At 42.2% G+C, this 16,440-nt stretch overlaps 1 protein-coding gene across 1 annotated transcript; it reads right to left on the bottom strand.

The window, feature by feature from the left end:
* Positions 1-809: 809 nt before the first annotated feature.
* On the bottom strand, positions 810-12,030 carry Gatad1 (GATA zinc finger domain containing 1). Its single transcript, XM_055612861.1, has 5 exons — positions 11,505-12,030; positions 10,883-11,008; positions 9,018-9,077; positions 3,535-3,718; positions 810-1,510 (listed from the first exon to the last, which is right to left on the bottom strand). Exons 1-5 carry the CDS (start codon positions 11,736-11,738, stop codon positions 1,320-1,322), a joined length of 795 nt encoding a protein of 264 aa, XP_055468836.1. The 5' UTR covers positions 11,739-12,030; the 3' UTR covers positions 810-1,319.
* Positions 12,031-16,440: the final 4,410 nt, after the last annotated feature.

The following is a 16,440-nucleotide window of genomic DNA, read 5'->3' as shown; positions in this document are numbered from 1 at the left end:
CCTAATTGTAACATGATTTTATCTTGATACTCTCTGAACCTGTGACCTAACTTATAGAGTTAGCCATCATCAACACAAACAGTATCACTAATATCTAGTAACTGGGTATGGAAGACAGAAATTTAAAATATACAGACAAGTGTGTGTGATTATAGTGTGGGTGGGCTCACAAGAGGATCCCTGGCTGCCACAAGGCTATTTTAGGTCTCAGAAAAGCCTGACTCTCTGTCTCTTTCTTCCAGATGCTAGTGACATCCTAACAATGATTTTTTTTTTTTTTAAGTACTTTGGACCTTTTCACTTTTTCTAAAGGCCCCTCCCTGCTATCTGGCTGCTTGCCAAACCTCTATACCTAACCTATAAAGGCGTGCCTTTTACTCTTCACCTTTCTTCACCATCTAGGTCCTCTGGGCAGCTGCTGCAGTTTACAGCTTGCCTGCCCTGTAGTTTTTCTTTTAAACTCTTAATAAAATTGTCCTCCAGCTTAAAAACCTGAGCACACAGTCCTCCCTCAGTTTCTCCAGTTTAGGTATCAGGGCTGCAGTTTTGGTTCGCAGCATATACGAAATACATAGCTATGCCTTGCTGGACAGCAAACCTCCCAGAGTTCTCTCCCGAAAAGGTCACCTGGGTGAGGGGTAACAAGTTGAATTAACCCTGTGACTCCCCTAGGTAACACTGTGCTACTCTTTACTATAAGGTGAGTGATACAATCGAAAGGCTGAGGTTTCTATGTAATACCACTTGGAGGGGCATCCTATTTCCTTTTTAAGTAGTTCAAATGAGATTAATAAAGAATCCAAACTAAATCCATCGTAAAAATATATTTTAATCCAAAACTGGATCATTAGCATTTAGAAAATCATTTCCAACAGTGTTTACAATGAGCTTTATTGTAGCTTCTGTGAGCAGGAAGATGCTTCTTCCCAACTTTGGGACTGTAGTAAAAGGGTAAGAGTCTGAGGAACAAGCTAATAATTACTGGGTAGTAGGATAAAAAATTTCTCATGTTTCCACAGAACTTCATGAAGTAGTATTGGTGTTAAGTAGCCATGGTGTCACACATCTATAATCCCAGCACTTGAGGATGAGGCAGGGGGAATTCAAGGTTAGGCCAGCCTGGGCTACACAGTGAGACTCTGTCTCAAAAACTTCAAGAAAAAAACTTAAAGAGACAAATGTGTGGCTTACTTCATTATATTATAAATATAAGAAAACTGGAACTCACGTTTTATTTTGGAATATGTGTGTATGTTCTGGGGATTAAAATCAAAGCTTCATACATGCTATGTAAGTGTGCCCCAGGTTTGGTTTTATAACTACAAGTGGTTGGCAACTGTTTCCTTAATAGTTATAGCAGGAGTAGGTCCAACGTGAGTCCATATGTAGCCCTTCTCTGGTCTTGTGGGAACTGTAGGAAATGGTGATGACCTTGACTTGAAATACTCAGAAGGTGCATGGCAGACAAATTCCAGGTATTCCATCTTCCTTGGAAGATCTTCCTCTGGCCCTATGAGACAGCCAATAGAAAAGTTAAATACAGTTTTGAACACAGGTATCATTTTTATAAAATGTTAGCATTCTCAAACATTAAGAGGAAGCACTCTAGGGATAACCAACCTGACATTAGCCCTTGAAACATGTATTACTGTGAAGTCATACTCCATTATTTATTCTACTTTAACTGATTAAGGAAGACAGCATCCTCCCACAAAGTGACTCAACCGAGAAAGGATCCAAATTATTGAATATGACAGAGTTTATGAAGTGCTGGTACTATTCTACATACTTTACATATATATATGTAATACATATGTGTGTGTATGAGTGTGAGTGTGTGTATGTATATATATATATATATATACATACATACACACATACTTTGGATCCTCACATAATCCTCATGGGGCACTGCTTCCTATTTTACATAGAGGCACAATGAGGTAAGACAGAATAAGGACTGGTGAGTTCTGGAACCAGCTGGTAAAAGCATAGGGGCCATGAAACCAGTATCTGGCTCCACAGCTTGTGCTCTGACCTTCACACCATGTGACATCATCTACAGCAGGGGAGCACCCAAACTTTGAGGATCATGAAAAGGAAGTGAGACAATTCAGAACATAGGGGCCTCTGCTGGTTCCATACTTATAGGCATAAAAGGTAAGAACTGTTTGGTCATTTAACAAGCTTGACATGTTATAACAGAATAACAGTGGAATATTAGTTGTCCTTGAAGTTCTCACTCATAGAAATGTCTTTCCCTTTGGGATGCAAATTCAAGGCATGCCCGTTACAGAAAGAATGAAAAGTAGAGAATAACTGAAGAAAGCTGAACTTTAAAAATTATATTGGCCAGTCTTTTTTTATGACTCTGTCAAGAATTATTTGTACTCTCTCTTTGAACACCTTGACATGATCAACTGAGTAGAGTGTGCCATTTCAACCATCAACAATGATTTTTTTTTTTTAAGTAGCATATCATGTATGCTGTGTACAGAGATGTATCCTGAGAATTTAGTTTTTAAAACTAATTAGGAAAGTTCTTTTAGAAGTTGGTTTTGAGTAATCTATGTGACCTAGGTTCCTTTGTAATTCTTACAGGCCTGGGTCAAACAAACAAATCTTATCCACATCATGTGTTAGTGGGTACACTGTTCTAGCCACAGTAACAAATGACACTCAAATATCAACAATATAAAATGTACATGAATTTCCTACAATGCTCTCTACTTTTTTGTACTTAATAACATTTATGCCTTTTTATTCTGGATTGAACTTTGTTCTCAAGCCTCTAAATTCATATGCTGATGGTCTATCATTACACATTATGTGCTGAAGATGGGACCATTTGACAGGCAGCCAGAGTCAAATAAAGACAGAAGAGTGGGCCCTCAACTCTAGACAAAGGACTACAGGCAAGCAAGAACTACTGAGGGTGAGAGAGCTGGTCCTGGTGTTTCCTCACAGCAACACAGCAGTAACGAAGAAGCCTGTGTCCCCAAACTGGCTATCTATTACCAAGTAGTCAGGCCAGAAATCATATGACTAAAGAACATTAAATAAAGTGAGAAGACTGTATTTATGTATTCAGAAATATGCACTAATATATAACAATTAAACAGTAATTAAACAACTAACAATAAAAGAAGTCGAGCCATGAATTTGAGAAAGAATAGGGTGGGGTATGCCAGAGGACTGGAGGGAGGAAAGGAGAAAATATAACTGCATTTTAATTAAAACACAATAATGGACTTGTAGCTGGTAAGACTGGTGTCGTTATAAGAGATAATAGTCTTCTTTTTCAATGCACACACAGACCATGAGAGGACACGGCAAAAAGGCAGCCATCTGCAAACCGGGAAGCAAGACCTCACCACACACCCATTGTCACAGCACCTAGATCTGATTTCAACCTTCAGAACAGTCTGCAGAAGCCATACAGTCTATGGCATTTTGAGAGCTCACACAGACTAACACATTCTTTCACAAAGTATTGAAGACTTAACTAAATACAAGACACTGTGCCAGCTTTACCTATTATATACGATGCAGGATCAAACTGGTCTCTGGGGCTGGCGAGGGTAGGAATGAGCCACGTCAGTACTGCACTCTTCTCACAGTACTGGTCCTGAATAAAACCCCTGATCTGAGCATAGTACGGCTTTCCATCTTGCTCATCAATCACAGAAACAACATCACCAATTTGGTAATACACTCCCTGGGGAAAATAGAAAATAATATTGTATTTAAAATAGTAACAGATCACAGCCACAAAAAAAAAAAAACAAAAAAAAAACAAAAAAACAACTTCATTCATCAGTAAGCAAATGTGCAAAATAGTAAAAAATAAAGTCTGAGCATCAATGTTTTACATTATGTTGATGTTTGTTTCACTTCTGAATGAAAAATAATTGAATAAAACACATATATGACAATTTGCAACTGGGAAAGTATTTCTTTATATAAATTTTTATGTCATGAATACTATCTCTACTTCTAAAACAAAGACTTGATTTTAGGAATAGTTTTGAATTCACAACAAAATCATGGAAAGTAGAAGTAGTGAATTTCCCTAGTCCCTTTAGCTGGCACATACACAGCATCTTCTGTTATCCGTGCCCCATTATCAGAGTGAAACATTTATGGCAACTGATGAACCTACATATCACATCATGACGACCGAAACATCATAAACCTTAGTTAATCTTGGTGCTATAGAATCTGTGGGCTTGGGACATGTATAACATGGATCCACTATGGTCAGATCATTGAGTAGTTTCATTTGCCTAAAAATCTTCTACACTAGGATACACCTACTAAAATCTGTATACCTGAAGAAACTAATCAAGGAGGTCTCTGGTTAAATGCTCAAACCCCATACAGCAAGGCAACGAGGATGAACATCAGAAGAAGGAGAAAACAGGGAAAAGTAAAGGAGCCTGCCACAGAGGGCCTCTGAAAGACTCTACCCTGCAGACAATCAAAGCAGATGCTGAGACTTATGGCCAACCTTTGGGTAGAGTCCAGGGAATTTCATGAAAGAAGTAGGAAATAATAAGACCTGGAGAGGACAGGAGCTCCACAAGGAGAGCGACAGAACCAAAAATTCTGGGCACAGGGGTCTTTTCTGAGACTGATACTCCAACCAAGGATCATTCATGGAGATACCTAGAACCCCTGCACAGATGTTGCCCATGGCAGTTCAGTGTCCAAGTGGATTCCCTAGTAATGGGAACAGGGACTGTCTCTGACATGAACTGATTGGCCTGCTCTTTGATCACCTCCCCCTGAGGGGGGAGCAGCCTTACCAGGCCATAGAGGAAGTGCAGCTACTCCTGATGAGACCTGATAGACTAGGATCAGAAGGAAGGAGAGGAAGACCTCTCCTATCAGTGGACTAGGGGAAGGGCATGTGTGGAGAAGGTGGAGGGAGGGTGGGATTGGGAGAGGGAGGTAGGTATAAGGGGGATACAAAGTGAATAAAGTATAATTAATAAAAATTAAAAAAATGGAAAGAAAAAATAAGGAAAAAATCTACACTATCCCTACTTCCTGTACTACCTTAAAAATCAGCATTTGCTTGGTAAGACTAGACTCTACACACTGCCCTTCCCAGTTGTCTATTCAAAGACAATATTACAAGAAAATGACAAAAAACCTTTTTGACTATAATCAGCATTCAGGATGTATTACCACATTTCCCAGACTCTTTGACAACTGTCTTGTCCATACCCTTTCTGTTTTACATCTTCTCAACAATGTGACGATATATTCATTTCCTGTTCTACTTATATTAACTAATCTGTACAATTCCACCACTGAATTCTCCCTGTTTCTCTGCTATCCATCCCAGGTTCCCTTCCCTGGATCTTGAGATGAAGCTTTCACCTTTGAATATCCATAATGCTTGATATTCATGATATGTAGAATGTCCTTAAGTGGGTGTAGTCTTCAACAAGTCATAGGCCCTTAACTGTAGAAACGATGTGTGCTTTCCTGACACAAGGCTTCTGTAGTAGCCAAAGCCATGTAGATAAATGTAGTTTAACTACAAAAAGGATTCTGAATAAAACCCTCTAGTAATTCAGTTGCAATATGGGCATCTGACAGACCACTAGCTTCTCCTGGGAGACGCCTGTGCATGTGTCTGTGGGGGTGGCTCACAGCGGGGTCGCGATGTGTGTACTGTACTGCAGCTACAGTCTACTTACTAGCCCACAGCATTATCAGCTGGGCCTTGCCTGCCAGAAGGTTCTAAGTTACTTAGCACATACAGTTTGTGTTTGTTAGCTATGTTCATACATAATTTCTCCCAAAGTGTAAATAATTGTATTTGTTTATCACTCGCCCTCAGATATATGATGAATATGAATCACAAATATGTACCAGTGTGAAAATAAAACAGCAATGCAAAGGTATGGTGTTAGTAAAATTTCGATGGCAAGCACTGCCCAGCACAGAGGAGTGTACAAGCAGTCTCCCCTTATCTGGGGGATACAGTGTAATACGCTAGTGAATGCCTGAAACCTTGGATAGATACTGCTACTCTACACACTCCAAATTTTCCTTCTATATATCCATACTTATGACTCAGCTTAATAATCTGGGTAAGAGACTAACAGCACTAACTAGTAATAAACAGAATAATAACTAATAAAACAGAACAACTAAAGATGCGGATAAGGGGAGACTGCCGTACAAACACCTAACAAACATGACCAAGTCACTATCTAAACAGTCTCCATTTGCTGGCAAACACAAAGGAGGTGAACATTAGGAGTGGCCACTCTAAGGTCATACAGCTGCCCTGACATGGCAGTACTCCAGAAAGGTCACTTAACCATTCTGCTTCCTGCATGCCCACATTCTTAACCTGTCATTCCTAGTGACCCCCTTTCATTTCTCTCTCCCATATTTTATTATTTTTTAAATTATGTGTATGTGTGTGCACATACGTGCATGTGCATGCAGGTGCCACAGAGGCCAAAGGTGTCTTCATCCCTGGAGTTGGGGTATAGGTAGTTGTGACTGGATGTGGTGCTGGGAACTGAACCCGGGTCCTCTCAGACAGGAGTACATATTCTGAACCGCTGGGCCAGCTCTCCAGTCCTTCCCTTTCGTATGTGTGATCTGGGGCTCCAGTTCAGCTTAGGCTCACACTGACCTCTTGAACTTGTCACCATGATGTCAGCTCTGCTGTGAGAGTGTCCACAATGCTGGCTCTCTGCAACATTACTTGACTATTTTGCTGCATTTTGATCTTACTATTTGGTAAAAATAGCAACAAGGCTGATCCTTGGAATTACAAGTCCCACATGCTTTTCCATTAACACACACACAGAAATCACTAGGACACTAAATTTTTATCTTCTAGACCTAATGAACAGAATGAGCTGCTGGCGAAGCTCTATACAAATGTGAAGCTGTGATGATGACCATTTGCATCATTCACTGACTAGTGACCTTACTAAATGTTTAACATGCATAATCTCAGGAAGTAATTACTACTTACAATATTTATTTCACAGATGAAGGAACATTAGAGATCAGTAACATGACTGCCCACCAAGGCAATGGAGCCAAGATCTGATGCCTGGGCTTACACCACCCTGCCTGTGCCACGCCTTCCCCGCTATACTATCTTGGCGAAGCTAATTAATCTGAGTCAGTATCCTTATCCATAAAATGAGGACACAGTACTCACCCAAGAGGAGACTGAACCAAACAAAACACTTGAAATGCTCAGCTCACTGCATAACCCACAGGACATACACATATTTTCTCTCTCTCTCTCTGTCACTCAACTTTACCTTATGATTAACAACTAACAATGTATAAAATTCTAGACATATCAGAAAAACTCTGGCCTGTGACAGACTTTGTACTTTGTTTTGTTTTTAACAAAATAAATACACCCAAAGGTCATAACCATTTGAATACCATGAAGTGTTTGGTCCAGGTGACATACCATTGCCTCCTGCATGACAGCTCAGATCCCCAAACACCACAGCATGTAATGACTGCTGATAGCTGAGGCATCTTTGTGTCTTCTACTTTAACGAGATATATCCCTCACATATCTGTATGCTTTGGCCCAAGAAGACCTTACTTTATCAACAAAATTTTGGAGCATGAACTAAGAATAACAGTAAACTAAGAATACATTTGTTCAGTTTTCTGTTGTTTCTTAAGTTCAACTCTATACTCCCTTGACTATAAGGCAAATTTTTATCATGTAAAGAAAGAACCTTAGTAGAAAGACAACCTTATTGTAAACGTTTCTCTTAATGTTCCAGTGCTGCTTGTAGGCAGAAGTAGTGCCTGTTAGCCTGTTTTCCAGTCTGTTGTGTCAATCTACACACTAATCAGATTACAACTATATTTACATAGTCTACATATAAAAACTGATGTTTTAAATGCAGAAAGTCTGAAGTTTTAGATCTAAACTGATATATTCCTGAAAAAAAAAAATGTTCCTTAGACTCAGTAAACTTTTCATAAGTTTTTCTCTGCCTGTCTTTATGTGTTTGGCTGTTTTGACGGCATATAAGTTTGTATGCCCTGTGTGTGCCCGATACACAAGAAGACCAGAAAGCTTCGGATCCCTGAAACTGGAACACAGATGGCTGTGAGCTACTATATGGTTGCTGGGAATTGAACTCAGGACCTTTGGAAGAGCAGCCAGTGCTCTTAACCTCAGAGTCTTCTCTCCAGCCCATCCTGCCAGACTTTTAAAAACTTTTTTTAATTGAACACAGATTCTTCTCTCACACATCTGGACTATAGTTTCCTCTTTCTTCACTCCTCCCAGTTCCACTCCCTCCACACACACATATACTTCCCTTTTCCCCCAGATACAGTTCTTTTTTTCAGAAAAGAACAGGCCTCCAAGAAACAAGATCCAAGCATGCCGCAAGACAAGGCAAAAGCCCTCATATTTAGGCTGGTCAAGGCAACTTAATAGCAGGAAAACAGTCCCAACAGCAGGCAAGAGTCAGAGACACACACATTCCTACTGGTAGGAGTCCCACAAGAACACCAAACTAACAGGCATAACACACAAGCAGAGGAGCTGGTGCCTGCTACCTTTATTGTTCTTGCTGCTGCTTGACAGCAGGTCGGAATCACTAGCCTGCGTACCCACAGGACATCAGGGTCAACACTATCTATCTACTCACTCATGTCTACCGATGTACTTCTCGCCTTCACTCTGGATGACTCTTCTGTAACGCCACACTGTACAGTACTGTTTTGAGAGTAATTCCTTAGCACCTTCATATCATATTCTCTTAGGCAACTTACTCTCCTACCTGAGTTGTAAAACATCTGGATGAGATGGTTCATAACAGCCATCTAGAGGGAAAAATAACTCGGAAGGGAACTAAAAGTGTAACCACACCTTGTGTACCCACAAAGTAGCAGAGATGTTTGGACTAAGCCAGTATTTTGGTAGCATATTCTAAAACCAGCCCAACTACGCTCTCTCTCTCTCTCTCAGTGACTCCATGGAAGCTTACCTTGTAGAAGATTGATTCTGCAGTGACTATGGTAGAAACAGATTCAGGAGCTTTGATAGGCTATAAGAAAAAAAAATTTGCATACCTATAAATACATATGGACATTTCCCCAACCATATGACAACTGTGTAATTTGAAAAAACAAACCTGTTATTTGGTGACAAAAACTTCAGGAAAAAATTCTGACAGGTATGGTGGTACACACATGTAATCCCAGCACTTGGAAAGCTGGGGCAGGATGGCAACTTCCACATGAGTATGTATACACACACACACACACACACACACACACACGCACGCACGAATATGCATGGGGATCAAAAAGATTTATTGAATGCTGATGTGAAGCAGCTGAATATTTCCACTATTTTTGTTACCAATAATTAAAAGTGCTAAAAAAAAAAAGGTAAAGTTTCTGATTATGATGTTAAAAGCTAACATTAAGCTTCCTCAGAGCACCAGTAGGCATTAACATTCCAGTTAGAAACGTACTGGCTCTAAAAGTCTAACCATGACAAGATAGAAAATATAAAAAATGTACAGATGAATATAAAATGAAAAAATTTTAAGTTTTGTTGCAATTCTTTGAGGTTCTTAGTAATTTGTCACATTGCACCATCATTAAAATCTCCTTTTAAAATTGCAATACAAAGCAGGAGGGAACCAGCCTCTGAAATTTTCTTCTGGCCTCCACATATGTACCATGGCATATGTACTTGTACTCATATGCATACCATTGAAAAATAAGTGTAAAAAGAAAAGAAAAAAACTCAGGCCTGGAGATTAGGTTCAGATGTAGGCTCGGTCCCCAACCCCCACACGGCAGCTTCTAACTGCCTGTAATTCCAGTACCAAGGAATCTGCTGCCTTCTGCTAGTCTCTCGGGTACTTGGTACACACAGCAAAACACACATATAAAAGAAGAATTTAAACAAGTGTCTACATTTTGTGTGACCCTACTCCTAGGCCTGTTTTATAAATGGATGTGTCTGCTTTAGTAATGTCATTACTAAAGCTACAAGTATAACACTTTTGTTCTGAAAGTAATACCAAGCTGAGATAAAAATAATAATACACCTACAATATCATCCACTCTCATACTACAAAATAAAACATCACAACAAAAGACTCGAAAGTGAGACTTTTAAACAATAAAGAATTTTAGAATCATATTCACCAAATTTATCATGAACCAACAGATACATTTTCTAGGACTATCATAAACAAATATGATATTGAAGAATTCTGTTATTTGCTTAGCACTTTGAAAAAAAAAGTCTGCTTTCTTTTCTTTGCATGAGCGTGTGTCTGTGTATGTGTCTGGTTTTGGAGATAGGGTTTCTCTGTGTAGCACTGCTGTCCTGGAACTCACTCTGTAGACCTGGCTGGCCTTGAACTCGGACATCCACCTACTTCTGCCCCCCAAGTGCTAGGACTGAAGGTGAGCACCACCACCACTGCCCAGCAAAAACACTTTTCTTACTTAACTATTCCTCAAGACGCACAACTTTATGAAATTGTCAGTGAACAAATTTAATCAATTTAAAAAACAAACCACTCTCTGTCTTTGCATGAGATAAAATATACAAGATTTCTCTTAGACTCGTACTTTATATTTTCCACATTGAAAAAAAAAATAAAAGTTAGAGAAAAAAAATGGAGAAAGTGCTTTTCTAATGTATAAGTAGCGAGCTTCTTACAGCAGAGTTCATCTTTTGGGGACCCTTGCCTTCTCTCCAGAATATTGCAGAAGGGTTCCCAAGAGGTACACCTACGTTCAGTGACTAGAGAAAGCAGTGGCAAGGCACACCAAACACACACAGTGTCCTTCCTAGCAGGAAACACACCGTCCACAATCATCTTACGTTTTTTAACTTAAAAATATGTCTTCTCCCTTTTCCTTTAGTGGAAACTTTCTTTTCAGCAGCTGGAGCAGATTTGTACTTGGTATTTCTGAGCCGTGCAGACCTTCTGTGAATTTCTTGCTTACTCTGTCACATAATTTAGAGAAAAAGAAATTAAAGCTGTAGAAGAAAAGCCAATATAATACAACCTCACAAAGATCAGAGGATGGTGCACTTTGTTAAAATAACTTTAGAAAGTAGGGGGCTAAGATGAGTCAACCTCTGTAGGGCCTCCCAAGAGGTGGCGCTGCTTCCAAGAGGGAAGAGGACAGGAGTGGGTGGAGGCCAAAGGCGGGAACTATTATTTGTTTGTTGAGCTCGTCACACACGAAAAATACTTAATTTACCAGCACTTCCCCCAAAAGCTTCCCGCATATCTCACAACAGGAGGCTAACGCTGTCACCTTAAACGAGCTGATAATGTGTTTACTATTTAACGGCGAGGATTAACGGGCCAGAGGCCGTTGGCCTACTACAACCCTGTACCACAGTTCGGCTCGCACTGTCTTCGGGGACCCTTTCTGCAGCCTGTCACGCAGGGAGGGCCCTGGCTGTCACCGGGCAGGGAGGGCCGACAGCTCACCTGCTTGGCGCCCCCGCCCCCGTTGCTCTGCGGGGGGCCGGCCGAGGTGCCGGCGAAGGTGGCGGTGCCGAAGCCGCCGGCGACCCCGCCGCCCGCCGCCGCGCCCGCGCCGCCGCCCCCGCCGCCCCGGCCCGTGCAGTGGTGACAGAGGATGTCGCCCTGCGGGCTCTTCTTCCACATGGAGGACGACGTGGTCTTGCACACGCTGCAGGTGGGCTTCAGGCCCAGCGGCATGGTGGCCGGCTCGGGCGGCCCCCGCGGGCGCAGCGACACGGGAATGGCGGTCGTCGGCCCCGGCCGCCCGCGGGTCGGCCCGCCACCCCGGCGACTGGAGGAGCAAGGTCGGAGGCGCCGAGCCGCCCGAGCCGGGACCCAGCGGCCGCCCCCGGCCCCTGGGGGCGGGAAGCGGGCGTCGGCGGCCCGGGACCCAGCCCTGGCGCTGGGCCGCCCGCGGGGCACGCAGGCCCGGTACTCCGCCCGGCCTCCCGGGAAAGCCAGCTCGGCCCCGGCGGGGACACGCTTCCCGGGAGGGGCGGGGCTGCGGGAGCCCCGAGCGGGACGAAGCCCTACCTCCGCCGGACGGGGCTTCCGGTGATGGGCGGGGCGCCCGGGGCGGGGCGGGGCCTGCTGGGTCGGCCTGCGCGACCTCGGCCTCGGCGCTCCGGAAGCCCGACCTGATGGCCGGAAGTGGCGCTGCCAGAATTACCGTGGCCTGTCAGTCAGTCTAGGTGCTACCACTGGCGGGGAAAATAGATGATTTCCTGTTAAAGGTGACTTTCAAGTGAACGATTAACTCTTCAGTGAGACTAGCCCATGTAAAAAGTATCTGACATTCACATTTAGCTGAGTATCCTGTGTTTTTATTTGATAAATTGTTTTGATCAGGACCTTTTTTTTTTCTTTTTTCTTTTTTTTGGAGGCTGGAGAGAGTGGGGGTGACTGGAAGAGTAACATTTTTCTGGAGCAAGCTTATGGGCCCAAGTTTGATTCCCCAATACACACCTATAAGGCTAGGTGTGTTAGGGCTAAAGGGACTAAGTCCAATATTAGCACCTACACTATCTGTGAAATGTACATTTTTCCTTGACGTCTTAGCTCTCGAATACAGTGCTCTCGAACATCCCTTCCAACACACACGCACAAAGAATTGAGCGTCTGAGAAGATTTCATACTAAGAAGATTCAGACAGAAGAGAGCTGAAATAACCTGAGATTAATTTGTCAGTGATTTACTTTACTTGGGCCAGAGCAGCGTGTGCAGGTTTAGAAGTTAGTAGCCAGTCGGGTTAGGAATTAGGAATGTCAAAAGTATTTCTATAAATGTTTTCTCATAAGTTATAATACTATAATTAAAATGATATTACAGTTTTGGATTAGTTGGGTTCAGAGGTGGACATTTGAATTTTATGGCTTGACATCAACTTATTTGCATAATGGACAAGCAACACATTATACCTTCCTAACATTTAAAACAATGTATACTAGCATAAATGTTTCCAAAGATGATGACTGGACCTTGCATTGAATGCTGCTTTAATTAGAAGTAAGTGCTATAAGAATTTCTATCTTTCTTCTGTGAACTTTGGTTTGAGGAACTGGACACATAAATCTGGATTTAAAATCACTGCAAAACTAGCAATGTTCTGGGAGAGTTACTAGCAAAACCAGGCATAATACGACTTTCACCTGGAAAAGAGACTTTTATTAGTTTGAGAGAGTAAGCCTGAACATTTAGTATGATTGTTGAAGTCTAGAGCTCCCTGGGAAGCTAGCTCAAGGAATGAGGGACTGGTTACAGGTAAATACAGTTTTTACTGAGTTCACCAACTGCATTTTGACACTTTGTCTGTGGTTTATGTGCACTAAGTTTCCACATTGCCCCGTAAATGCCCCCATTCCAGTCATCTTTTCCTGTACTGTCTCACTCCATCCTTTCCTCCCTGACCTGATTCCTCCTGTTCCCTTCCCCACCCACCAGTCCACCTGCAAAATACGTTTAATTTTCTCTTCCCAAAGAGATCCCCCTAGAGCCCCTTGTAAGTGAGTATATACCATGTTTGTCCTCTAGGTCTGGGTTACCTCACTCAGGATGATCTTTTCTAATTCCATCCATGTGTGTGTGTTGGGGGATTGTCGAATAACCCTTTCGCGGGGGTCACCTAAGACTACCAGAAAACACAGATATTTATATTACAATAACAGTAGCAAAATGACAGTTATGAAGTAGCATCAAAAATAATTTTATGATTGTCACCACAACGTGAAGAACTGTCTTAAGTGGTCACAGCATTAGAAAGGTCGAGAACCACACTGCCTCACAGTATAGCATCACCTCCTGCACGGACTGGTAGGAATTACTAAGCAAAGAAGATGTCGGGGATAAATCAAGTGAGGGAAGTGAGCAACACCTTATGAAGGTTCCCACCTAGTCCCCTCCTCTGTAAGGGGTGCTTCAGGAAGACCGTGAGCCACAGGGGGCCAAGGCATGGCTCCCTGACGTGTCAGGAGGCAATATCTCAGACAGACACACGTCTTAATCCATTTGACCTGCTGTAATTACTGGAGACAGGACATTTATGAGAAATCAGACAGTTCTGATTGCTCAATCCCATGCACTAAGATTTCGCCCTTATTGATTAGTCTTTTCTAAGTGTTCTACCTTTTAAAAATGTTATCTTTTTTCTTTAAATATACTTTTAATTAAAATACAATGAAATCACATCTCCCTTCCATTTCTTCCATCCAGGTCTCCCATGTACCCCCTCACCCCCACTCAGATTGATGGCCTCTTTTTGCTTATTCTCATTATGTATAAATATATGTGTAACAACATATTATGCATACATATATGCACAAATGTAAATTCAACTTGCTGAGGATGCTGTCAGTCCTGATGCAATTTGATATGCTGGGGTGGGTTGGAGGGGGCTCCCCTTCTCTGAGGAGTAGGGAGAAGAGATAGAGGAAACAGAGAGAGAGAGAGGGTGGGACCAGGAGGAGAGGAGGGAGGGGACTATGGCAGGAATGTAAAATGAATACATAAAAATACAAATAAATTAAAAAACAGATACATGACTTCACTAGTTCTGGGTGGTTGACAGGTTTCTAATAAGCATAATTTCCCTGCTGTGGAGTGTTTCACGTCCAATTGGACAACTGTTGGTTCCACCAAAATGTGAGTACCGCTATTGCATCTTTAGGAATACCTTGATGTGCTGGTCATTGTTTTGGTTAATAGGTATCACAACTGGATGGAATTATTGATCTCATTCCTTTCCTTAGTAGCCTGCATAATACTTTCTGTTATACTGGCAATTAAATTTAAATATATGAATTAGGGAAATATAATTTCCCATAGCATACAATGATAGCTACTCAGTCTGGAGTCAGTGGAAGGGTTCTACTGGATCCTATGGACAACTTAGCATATATGAGATGAGAAAATTTTGGTGGTGCTGTGTGTACATAGGCTGTTAAAACAGGAGGCCTTAAAATTTCACACTAATGGGAAAGAAAGGAAGCCAAGTTCCTCAGTAGTTGTTAATGTCAGTATGTGGTGTAATTTGCAGGATTTACAATTTGCATGATTTATGTGTTGCAATTAGTTTCACTAATAAAAACTCCCAAGATTGAAATTGGTGTATATAAAACACACCACAGGCTGGTTTCAAAAGAGGTGATCACATTTTGTTCGCCTGATGATTATAGGCCAACACGCGATTGCCAACCCGTGTGTACCCTTGCTGTGTATGTTAAAGCAGTGGGACTCTGCAATTACATTTCCGCTTGGTTTACTCACCTGTCAAATGAAATGTAACAATGGCCGTAAACCATAGAGTTGATGCTCTAAATTAGTTAGTACATGTAGAAGTGCAAGCACCTGCTACATCTAAGAAATAGCTAACATAATGTAGACCATGACGCTGATGAGAAGAAAAAGGCTTTCTTTTAACCAAGCTGCCATTCGTTAGTTACAGTCCTGGCATGTGAACAAATAAATCATGTCAACTGCATTTTGGAGGGTGAAATAAATAACTACTCAGACTGTTTACACCAACAAAATGAAGACAGTGGAGACAGGACAGAGATAATGAGTGAGGTGTGGTGAGACTGTGAGGTTCAAAAGAAGATAGCAGAGGCAGGTGGGCATTCTTGCTGATTCTTTTCTTTTTGGCTAGGGGGCTCGATGGGTGGTCCGCATATGTCTTCAGGTGCAGGGCAGGCTGGCCTTATGGGTTTTCTATGCTGTAACTTGAGCACAATGCAACTATTTTCTGTGTAAGACAGTCTTGCTTCCCTGTCTGATTCTTTCCCTTGGAGTGGTGTTCTCTTTCCCTGCATCGTACTCCCCCCAGGCTCCATAGCTAACACTATCTTTCTGAGAACTAGCCAACATGAATGGTTTAGTAAAGAGCTCCACAGACGACAAGTTTCCTCTCCCTTTCTGTAAATCCCAGAGAAGAAGGGCTCATGGTACCTTCTAAGCACCTGGTCATGTGTCTTCTCTCACCAAACATCCTGACCTGTGACCTGCAGGTAGCAATCTCCCACCATAGGGGAGGAGGCCCAAAAGTCATCATGGTCTACTAGAAAGACCAGTTGACACTTTACTAAAAATGAGTCTTACTCATCTGAGATGATGTTACAGGACCTCTGGAGGGTGCTCTGTAGTGGAATTTTGTGAGCTGAGAAGAAAGTGATGCCATGCTTGGAAGGACCACTTCCTTGTGGACAAAGCCTCCATGAAGTAGGGCTACTAGAGACCCACCAGGGTGTGCACTGGCTGGCACAGGGATTGAGAGACAGGGCTTGACTTAGAACCTCTCTTTCTGACAGAAAGGTTCCACCCACCCCATGTCCCAACTGCCACTCTCTTAACTGTCACTCAGAGCCTTGCTTCTCAGCCCCACTACCTGCCTGGCTGTTGTTTGACTGGC

Source organism: Psammomys obesus, unplaced genomic scaffold (assembly GCF_907164565.1).
Source record: "Psammomys obesus unplaced genomic scaffold, mPsaObe1.curated_primary_1811, whole genome shotgun sequence".
In the NCBI taxonomy this organism is placed as follows: domain Eukaryota; kingdom Metazoa; phylum Chordata; class Mammalia; order Rodentia; family Muridae; genus Psammomys; species Psammomys obesus.
Note: the sequence above shows the minus strand (reverse complement) of the source record. Positions and strands in the feature narration are given on the sequence as shown.

Bases quoted from the DNA above. Each gene is read 5' to 3' on its own strand.
- Gatad1 (XM_055612861.1), bottom strand. From the start codon at position 11,738: ATGCCGCTGGGCCTGAAGCCCACCTGCAGCGTGTGCAAGACCACGTCG. The intron at 3,719-9,017 runs GTAAGCTTCCAT...TATTTTCCCCAG, and splicing joins CAGAATCAATCTTCTACAAG to GGAGTGTATTACCAAATTGG. The intron at 1,511-3,534 runs GTAAAGCTGGCA...GCTGTCTCATAG, and splicing joins TCCTGCATCGTATATAATAG to GGCCAGAGGAAGATCTTCCA.